Raw genomic sequence first — 10,376 nt, 5'->3', positions numbered from 1 at the left:
ATTTTTTGTAAATCGCTTTTGAACTGGTTTTCGTTCATTCGTTGCTTGATATACATATTCCTGTCAAAGAAAATTCGTTAGTTTACCGACTCGTTGAAAGCAATAAATGAGGGTATTCAATTACCAATGGACACAAACGTTTTGTTTTAAAAATTCACGATTCATTATAAGGTTTTTGTCGACAGACCAAAAACAGGGAACTGTCAAGTGTGTATATTCATATTGTGATTCTGTACCAGCTGTCTTGCTTTTATATATTTTTCATAACACAAAAAAATATTTCTACCAAACATTCCCGCCAAAAATCTGTTTTTTGAGTAATAACTGCGTACGAAGAGATTGTTAAGTCCTAAATTCATTAAAATGTAAACAAGGAATTCATGAAAAACATTAAAGATTATTTTACATTATGGATTAAAATTAAATCCGTAAGAGGAAGCATGCTCCGAAATAACACAATCTGATATAATTGAATAATGACTTTACTTGAAAACAGTTATTTTTTGTTTTGTAAATAAGGGTTTTACCTTTTAACACCATATTGCCAGCTCATTTGTAATATATTGGAAGAAGTAAATATTTGGATACTTTGGGAAATTATTGAACACTCTACAGCGAAGCGATTAATCACACTTTTTTAATCTCTTTCAAGTTTTAATATATGTATATGCACATTCTATGATTCTCTTCAATATATTTGTTTGTTCATACATACATATATATTTTCATACGATGCATTTTACTTTTCATTGAAAATACATTTGTACATATCAAAATGCATTATAACGTTGTCGAAACCATTTTACTTCATAATAAATACTTGGTAAAACTATATGAGCTTGCATTGGATAATAAAGATTACTGTCAACTCGCAAAAATCGAAATCATAAATGAGCTACCATCAAAATATTAAAAACTTAATTAATACGAAACAAGTTTGTTAAGAGAATAAAAACAAGATAAGGCATTTAAGATACTTTCGCGCAAAGTAAAGGAAGGTTTCGCAGCTGATTAGTGCGTGTGAGTATGCGTACATCCTTTCAATTAATTATTTTTCAAAGATTTAGAGACTATTGTCCAATTGTCAATAAACTCCGCTGTAAACTTAATGTTCTTATACATAAGTATGTATGTAGATTTAAGTTCTCCACAGCTGCTCTGTTTATTTCCAGTAACTTGATTTTTAATATCCAATCCATAATTGCAGCTACAATTTCTGAATCCAGTGTAGAGAAAACCAATGCTTCTTGAATATTTGGCTGGGATTTTTGATAGTATGCTATAGACAAATAATTTTTGTTTAGTTTCCGTAAGATGTTAATTTCTAAGAAATCATTTGGCATTTGTGACAAAGAAGGTATTGGCCGTATTTTTTATATTATTTCTTTGCTTAGATATACAGTTATATCATCCAAAATGTACAAGAACCAGAAACACATTACATTTGGAAAAAATGAAAAGAAAAGGCATAAATGAAAGTTAGTTATTTAACCTGAAATTTTACCGAAAACAGAAAGCACAAATAAGTTCGAAAATAAAAATAAAGACAAGATTTTTTTATACTTGTTTGCTGATTTGCAGTCATGTGTTATTATTTTGTGTACTAAGCGTGTACTACGTAATCAGGGTTAGAACATAAAGTATGTTGGCAGTTAATATATTATAACCTTTGATATTAAAAAAAAATATATAAATTTCTATAATTAACATGTTGTCTTTTGTTGAATATGATAACGCACATCATATATATCAGAGGCTCAGTCAAATACCTGTCAATCATTTACTTTAAGACCAAGTCTTATAGATAAAGAACCCTAGAGTAGCAAGTCCATTATATTCGAATATTAATTCCCACCTATCTTCTTCATATAATTATTTTACCCAATACATATTTTGTTTATAGAATTGTTTGTCCTCTTTATTTATTTATGTATATAAAAACAAATATATAAATGATTTGCAAAATGCGCCATGCGATATTAATTTGGATATTTTTAAATTTTTGTATGCGCACATTTACACATTCGTTACTACATTTTCGACCTCACTGTCATCTCCACAAAATATTTGCCATTTTTATTATTTTCCTCTTCTTAAACCTTATCATAAATCGAATATATATACATATATTATATATATATATTAAACACGTGTATTTATTCTACACAGATTGCGTATTCCACTTTTTAGTATCATTATCTTGAAACATCTGAATGCACTTTTATCAGTCGTCAGTCAGTATTTATTTCAATTTAGTTTATATGTATGGTCTATTACTGACTGCTCTTGCTGCTGTGATGGGTCTGACACCAAATTTTACCTATTTCTGTTCTATATGTGGCTCATAAAATATATACTGATCTTTTAAATTTAGTGTTTTGGAGATATTGCTGCTGACCTTTGTTGCCGTCATTGATAATTGCTTTCGAAATAACCTAACTTCGAAAATGCGTAGACGCATAACATTATATTAATTTCCTAATAATTATTATGTTATAAATGGGCATATTGGAAATTTTCATTTACAACGGATTACATGTAAAAGAAACGAATGCTTTGAACCGATGCATTTCAGTGTTTCTTTTGTTGTTGTTGTTGTTTTATAGGTATATGTACGTGTCATATTATTTGAATGCACATATTAGATATTCATTTAAAATGTTGCTGTATTAACTAAATGTTAAAATCTGGATCTTACAAATACGGCACTCGAATCGTGTTCACTATAGCCAAGACGTTTTGTGTGCTTAAAAACTTCATTTGTAATTGCAGTCACAGGCATCGATTGGTCCAAATTCTCCGCCATACTGAGCACAAGGCGTAAATCTTTTTGCATGTGACTCAGTGGTTGTTGTGGGTTGAAGTCTCCTTTGGCCATTTCTATGAAGATATGGAACAGTTTTATTCAATTTACTTCATAGCGTATTATAAGTAAATCAATAACTTGCCTTTGCCTTTGGCTAATAATAATTGCGATTTCATTGACGTTAATTCAAATATGTCAATAATGTCCTTTAATGAAATTGAGAAACGGTCGGCTGCAATTAAACAAAACAGGACAATTATATATAAATTCTTGCATGTATGTGCATTTATTACATACCCAATGCTAAAGCCTCTGCTAATCCAACCAAACTGACTCCGACTATCGTTTGCAGTATCAAATTTACTTTGCAAGCATTCCCAACTTCTGCTAAATTGGGGTAAGGCGTTTTCAAAAAAATAGAAATAAAAATAACATTGCACATTAAAATAAAACCAAGTGCGAAAAATTAAACTAATTATTTTAACTAATATAACAGTAATGACTATTGTGATATGAAATACTACTTTTATATATAATGGTAGGGGTAAAGCTGAGAAAAGTTAAGTAACCATGCTGCAAATGTCAGCAGAGGGTTTCGGCAAAGGGAAGATAATGTCTTCTCAACCGATGAATGCCCTAGGGGAAAACATGCCTCTGGCCCTTCTGCCAAGGGACGGCGTTACAAAGTGTATTAACTTCACAAAGAATTTTAGAGATACTTCGGCAGCAAGACAGAGTAGCAGTACTATCCACTGGTACACTGACGTCTCGAAAACACCGGAAGGCATCGCGGGACCGTATACCAAGCTATTAATACCAATGGGACGTTTTCCAAGTAGAAGTTTTTGCTATAAGTCAGTGCGTAGAACTCAATCTCCACCGCAACTATCTCAACCGGCGTATCGTCATCTATCTCAGCATCCGGGTACACCTAATCTGGGTGCCGGGACATAAAGGGGTAGCCGGAAATGAGAAAGCCGACGAACTAGCCCGCTCTGCGGCAGCTGATGGCGGGACCAGAACCATGCATTGCAGTGGGGTCCCACACTCTTAAGGAGCTGCTCCGCACGAAGGAGAGATTGGAGAACGAACAGCCCTGGTAGCAGGCAGAGCCTCTCAAGGTTTAAGAAAATAATTAACCTTCCTCGTTACAAATTTCGCCTCCTCGACGCGCGACATGGACATAGTCTCTTGCACTAACTGCCGGTTCTGCGACATGGAACAGGAAACCCCAGTACAACTGATTCTGGATTGTTCAGCTTGGGGCCCTAGGTTCAGTAACGCTCAGCAGGCTCTTGGAATTATTCCGTATGCTGGACCTTGGTGACCAAATGTGATATAGGAGAGGGCACAATAGGTCGCAGTGCAATACCTCATTATTAACTATCTATCTATATACCTTAAATTGAAAATTGTTAGTCGTCAAAAATAAGATATATTTTTGTTTTAATTTTCTAAGGCAACTACAAATTAACTGTTAGTCCGCTTTATAACCATATTTAAAAATCGCTAAAGATTTTATAAAGATGTGAACAGTGATTTTGTAATAGCAAGCGTTTTTTTTATTAAAAGGCTACCATGCTAATTTATCATTCAGTTAGATTAGGTTATATTGGCCGCTTGTTACGGAATACATAGACTTATTGGTCCGTAGTAATGCCAGATGGAGTTTCAGTTTGGGGTAAAGTATTCGTTGTTGTTGTAGCGGAACAATTCTTCCCCGGATAAAGAAAAATCCGGGTCCGTTCCGGTTACGCATACCCGACTGTCGTGGGAACGGTAAAGTATTTGTCATATCATTTTGGATAAAATTAAGAATTTTCTAAATAGCAATGAGGAAATACTCGTAAGTATACGCAACTTACCGCCCAGGAAAAATGTGTTTTTGGCAATAGTTTTGAAGCAAGAATGACAGTCTTCAAAGACTGAACGGTCTCCACCTGCTAAAATGATAAGCATACCATCTTCGGCCTCTTGTCGTGTGCCGTGTATCTACGAACGAAAAATGATAAAAATCTTGTTCAAGAAAGTAGAAGTAAAAAACTATATTTATAATTACTTGCACTTCCAAATAACGCCCGCCTGCAGATTGTATTCCTTCAGCTATGTCTTGCGAAGTTTCAGGGTCTATTGTCGACATCTCAACATAGGCCTTACCGTTCATTTCCTTAACGCCCAACACGCCACAATTGCCAAATACCAGCTGAAATACAATTTTTATTTTACTTAGTATTTTGACATGCCTATTTAATATGAAATATACTTTAAAATACTCACATCTTTTGATGCCTTTGGATCTGAAACACAACAGAATATAACATCTGAAGCTTCAACCACATCCATAGGTGTGCCTTTGACATCGGCACCAGCTTCAGCGAACGGTGTACACTGCAAAGTTGGTTGTATTTAGTTAACAGTATAAATGTTTACTTCATAAATTGTAGACCAACAATAAAAAATAACCAAAGATGCAAAAAGTTGTATTCTAAAGAATTTTGAAAAATGAAGTATAATTATTTCAATATATTAAATTATCAATGCAATGCACATTTTCTATATAAACACAACATTAACTAAAAAAGTCTTAATGTACTTTATGGAGAGACGATGGCTACAGCAGTCAGAACTTATTAAATGAAAAAATTTAAGAATCAAAAACTGAGACTTTACATAACTTCTTTATTGGAGTAGAAAACGCTTTCGCGGTTATAGCCGAGTTAACAGCAGCGCGTCAGTCGTTTCTTTTTTTTTGCAATGTGGTACCAATTTGAGATTTAAAGCGAATTGGAGGTCTTCCTCTTCCTCTGCTTCCCCCGGCGGTTACTGCGTCGAACACTTTCAGAGCTGTACTCTTTGTGTGGGGCTGGTGGGGCATGTAAAGAAGTGGCCAGTCTTAAGCGAAGACTCATTGCACGCAGGACATATATTGGATGCTACAATATCCAGAATGAATATCAGATGTTGTCACCGTCCATGCTTCTACACCATATAGCAGGACGGGAATAATGAGTGACATTTGTACATATGTATTTAGTACATAACAATATTCACACGCACTTTGTACGCTTATATTCATGCAAATTAGTAAATAAAAGCAGCTGATTTCTCTTCTTCTTCCGTTTTTTTTTTCTTTTTTGGATTTTGTTAACTTTTTCTGTCAACATTCCACATTAAATTTTTTCTCATATTAAACCGGTACCAAGTATCAACAAGATGTCACAATTTTTTCTCAATTTTTCCGGTGCACGGACGTTTGGACACAAATAATCCTAAATATTGTGTTACCAATAACTATATGTGAACAAACTCTTTTATTCTGTGAAATATAATTGAGACTGCTTTCAGGGCACGTTTCACTCGTTCGAAATATTTCTGCAGTCAAAGTCGATAATTGTGACGATTATGCAAATTTTGTCAACATTTACATTGATTGACAATTAAAAAAAAATTACGCTGGTTGGTCAACACCGGTACGAAGTAAGTACCCATTAATTTAATGAACACTAAAATTGCTCGAAAAGTCTTGAAAAATACATTTGGAGTTGAGAATATTTTGCCGGATGTAGCCTTTTTTAAGAGCTCGAGTACATACACGAGTGATTTGGCTCCAACGATTCCAATCGTCGGAATATAATATAAGTAGGCGCTTATTTTTTCTTATTTCAAATGCTATGATATTATTTTGTAAAATGCCAATATTAATATAATATTGTGTTCTTTCAAATATTATGTAATGTAGTTTAAGGATTTATGCACACCGGAGAACACCCATATAACCGTTTTGAAACTTTAGATACCTTTTTATAACTTTAGATACCTTTTTATAACTTTAGACAACATCTTAATGTCATTTTACTTACCTTTGACATTGTGCGATTCCAGACGACCACTTTGTGACCGGTGCATAGCAAATCTTTTACAATGGTTGAACCCATGATCCCCAGACCCAGGAAACCAAAAGTCAATTGAGACGGTGTAATGTCCCGTTCTGCTAGAGTTTGGGAACGCGCATTCATATCAATTGCTTGCGCTTCTGGGCGCGATACTACCGGACGATCAAGTAGAGCGATTGAGTTAACATTGCGCCGCGATGTGCTGCCAATGTGAGCCAAAGCATCGGGATTTATTTTACGTCGTGAAGGTGGTGTTGTCGTGGATTTACGATTTATATAATCATTTAGATCTTCAAGGGCACCAACTGACGAATTTCGTTTACGCTTTGAACTGCTATTTGCGGTTTGTGATGAGCGACGTCGTTTTGTTGACGATTTAGCGACAGTTCCACTAACAGATGATTTTGCTTTGATTGTAGCTACAGCGCTCGCTTTGGCTTTGGGCGTGCGCTTGACAGGGGTTTTGTAAGAAGGCTGTACATCATCCAAATCAACCGCAACATCACCGGTTATGGTCTCTACACCATTATCAGCATCATCAATGCCACGAATGTCATTTGTTGTATCATCATCCGTTAATCCATCGCGAATCTTATCGAAGTCTGCCTCAGTGGAATGATTACTGATCGTATTTTTGCTGACCTCCGCATCAACCTCTGTGGGATCTTCAATATAAGTATTAATATCAGCCATTGCATGACGAAACGAATTTGGCTTATTAACTTTTGCTAATTCGGCTTTCCAAGGCCCTTCAAAAGGTTTTATATTATTCGTTTCTATCCAAGCGCTAAGGGTTTCGATAGAGCAAAATATTAAAATTTTTATTCAACTTCAGATTTTATTCTAGTTTGCTTTGATCATTGCTATAAATACATATGTACATATGTATATAAGAAAAATTACTTACAAATTTCGTGTTCCAAAGAAAAACACACTTTTTGTGTTAGCTTTGCGCGGTTGATTCAAAAGATCGATGGAGGGTTCAACAATCTAAATAACATATGATTGAGAAAATTTATAGAGCATATGTAGTGGTATGCTTAGTTTTTCATAATAAATACCAAAACACATATATATTATATTTATAATAATTCTAAATTAAATATACGTTTCCATGTTAGTGTAAGTATTCTAATATTTTTTAATGGTTTTACTTATAGCCATATAAGTTAACTTGTTTTGTTTTGGAAAACAATTTTAAAATGTTATATTTGAGGCATTGTCGCTGTTGACAACCTTCAGCAAATGTAATGCAAATGCCTGTATAGACATAAACTATATGTATTTGGATACCACATACAAGTAACGCAAACAAAGCGTTGAAAAACCAGCAACATTGTGTGGCAAGCAAAAGTACAGTCAAAATAAAACTTGGATATTTTTTAAACTGAGGGTTTAATTATTGTACTTACCATTGCCGGCCATGGTGTGAAGCCTTTCATCTTTGCCCTGAAATTTAAAAATAAAACATTAATATTTTAACCCATTGAATCCTCAATAAATTCAACTAAATGTAGAACATTCCAATAGTTAAGCGAAGTAATTATTTTATGAAAAAAGATTGCGCGGGAAATTGTTATTTACTTTGCCTAAACCACGAAAGAGAAAATTGATAATAGTGGTTGAGAAGCAATCACACCAATATTTTAGAATGGGTGGAAGAAGTGCCGAATGTAGCAACGATATCGTCGTACACATAGTACAGCTCTGGTGCCAACGGAGCGATAGAAATAATGCAAGCTGTCGACGTTGAAATAACTGTTTACTCGATTCACTTTAAAGCTATTTCCTAACAACGTAGCTTAGTTACAACTAATTTTCAGAAGAGTAGGCCACTTCTAGCCACGAGTATTTATTTTCAATTGTTTCCCCCCAATTTTCAATTGCAATTTTAGGTTATGTGCGCCATTTTTTCTGCCATTTGTCAAATAATACTTTGCTCCCGCTTGGAATTTCGTGAATATGCTTCCATTTGCTGTGTTAAGGAGTAATTTGTACTCACCAAATCAAGTCTTTCGGTTTATAATTGTAAAATTCTGTTGAGTCATTACTGGGTAATGATAATTTCTTGGCTTTCGACATTTCAACGATATTATCGATTCTAAATTGGAAACTTATTTTGCCGCCGTTTCTTCAATTAATCTTTACTACGCTAATGAAAAGTAATCCACACGTAATATTGTTCAATCTAAATTGTTATTTTTTGCACGATAAACGTGCTGAAAACACACAAAAATCTGATACACACGCCACCAGAAGTCGAATTCACCAAAATATTTGTATTTTGAGTTAAAATCACAAGGTTAAAATGTGATAAAAAATGTTAAAAAAATGAACGCAATCACGACGATGCGATTCACTATGGTCGGCCGTTGAATTTCGTTGCTTCTTTCTTTCTTTCTTTTTGCCGTCAAATTTGTGAAAACAAAAATGGCGTCGAAAACAATAATTCAGCCCATTGCTGAATTGCTTACAATAGTATGAGTCCAGTGACATCTATGCCATTACATCCAAATTGGTGTTTGACCTGACTAAAAACTAGTCGCGCATTTCTTCAACAGGGTGTGCATAAATGAGTCAAAGAAAAATTAAATTAGAAATTAAAAAAAAAAAATTGGTAACCAAAACTCAAGTAATATTGGTTACAGGTAACCAAAACTCAAGTCATATTGGTTATTGGTAACCAAAACTCCGGCAAAAATATCACTTGCACCGAATTCGCTGACGGCGCGTCACCGTGACGTTAATAAGAAACTCAATACCGCATTCAGTATGCATCCGGCCATTATGCTGATCGAACACTTTTAGCCTTGCGCGTGACAACCACAAAATAAACGCAAGACAGCAAGAATTGGGAAACAGTTGCTATGTCAGCAACTAAGAGTCATGTGCTGAACACATAGAGAGCGACAGACTGCAAGCGACATCTCTCAAATATTAAAATACACACGTTCTTAATGACATAGTTATGTAGTCGTGCAGCTGTCTAACTTAATGTGTCCATAAGAACGTGTGTAGTCAGTTATTTCAACTCTTCCGCGGAGACCGGCTGCCCTTGGGATTACCAAGGGAAATAAAATTTTCTAAAAACAAATTCCAAAGGAATTGTATTACTTATACAAGTTGTAATAACCTCTTCTAATTTGATCCAACTACGATATCCTCGGTGGGTAACAAACTTGTTTCGAAACAAAATATCATAAATACATTAAACGCTTTTGCTAACTGGGATATTGCCGTAGTTTTTCTGTTCTTGTTTCCGTTATAGTTTGACAGCTGAAAGGCAATATTTCATATGTTCGTCGGGCAGTTTAGGATTAGAGATTGTTGTTAATTTAATTAATTTTGTTATATTCAAATGAAATCATTATGAAATTTTGCAAAATTGCTTTCACGTTAACAAACAAGACATATACATATGTATATGTATGTGTGTATTTTAACAATTGATGTATTACAAAAAAAGTTGATAATTTAGTAAATGTGAAATTGTTCTAAAAGTCAAAAACCTAAGTAAGTGAAGAATTTAATCATGGGAATTAAAAAAAGTGTAACGGTATTTATGCATTTTGCTAAACAAAACAAAATGGTCTTTGTTTTGCGGCTGAATACCGATTGAGAGACCATATTTGGCTCTTCACTAAGTCTTTTGAGATGCCTGTGGTTGGATGAAGACA

At 34.3% G+C, this 10,376-nt stretch overlaps 1 protein-coding gene across 2 annotated transcripts; it reads right to left on the bottom strand.

Annotated features, from left to right (window-relative positions):
• Nucleotides 1-1,891: 1,891 nt before the first annotated feature.
• LOC126766364 (cytokine-like nuclear factor N-PAC) lies at nucleotides 1,892-9,104 on the bottom strand. Of its 2 annotated transcripts, none has more exons than XM_050484155.1 (10): nucleotides 8,702-9,104; nucleotides 8,112-8,148; nucleotides 7,607-7,689; nucleotides 6,667-7,486; nucleotides 5,084-5,194; nucleotides 4,866-5,009; nucleotides 4,672-4,798; nucleotides 3,104-3,193; nucleotides 2,949-3,038; nucleotides 1,892-2,880 (listed from the first exon to the last, which is right to left on the bottom strand). In XM_050484155.1, the coding sequence occupies exons 1-10, from the start codon at nucleotides 8,779-8,781 to the stop codon at nucleotides 2,681-2,683; spliced, it is 1,782 nt and encodes a 593-aa protein (XP_050340112.1). In that variant the 5' UTR covers nucleotides 8,782-9,104; the 3' UTR covers nucleotides 1,892-2,680. The 2 variants fall into 2 exon arrangements, with proteins under 2 accessions (XP_050340112.1, XP_050340113.1); XM_050484156.1 differs by having other exon boundaries at nucleotides 3,104-3,190.
• Nucleotides 9,105-10,376: the final 1,272 nt, after the last annotated feature.

The sequence above is a fragment of the Bactrocera neohumeralis genome, unplaced genomic scaffold (assembly GCF_024586455.1).
Source record: "Bactrocera neohumeralis isolate Rockhampton unplaced genomic scaffold, APGP_CSIRO_Bneo_wtdbg2-racon-allhic-juicebox.fasta_v2 ctg100, whole genome shotgun sequence".
NCBI lineage: Eukaryota > Metazoa > Arthropoda > Insecta > Diptera > Tephritidae > Bactrocera > Bactrocera neohumeralis.
This window is presented reverse-complemented; position numbering and strand designations above follow the sequence as displayed.

Coding starts and splice junctions, on each gene's coding strand:
- LOC126766364 (XM_050484155.1), bottom strand. CDS start 8,781: ATGTCGAAAGCCAAGAAATTATCATTACCCAGTAATGACTCAACAGAA. Junction 8,149..8,701: donor AAACCGAAAGACTTGATTTG/GTGAGTACAAAT, acceptor TTTAAATTTCAG/GGCAAAGATGAAAGGCTTCA. Junction 2,881..2,948: donor ATTATTAGCCAAAGGCAAAG/GCAAGTTATTGA, acceptor ATATCTTCATAG/AAATGGCCAAAGGAGACTTC.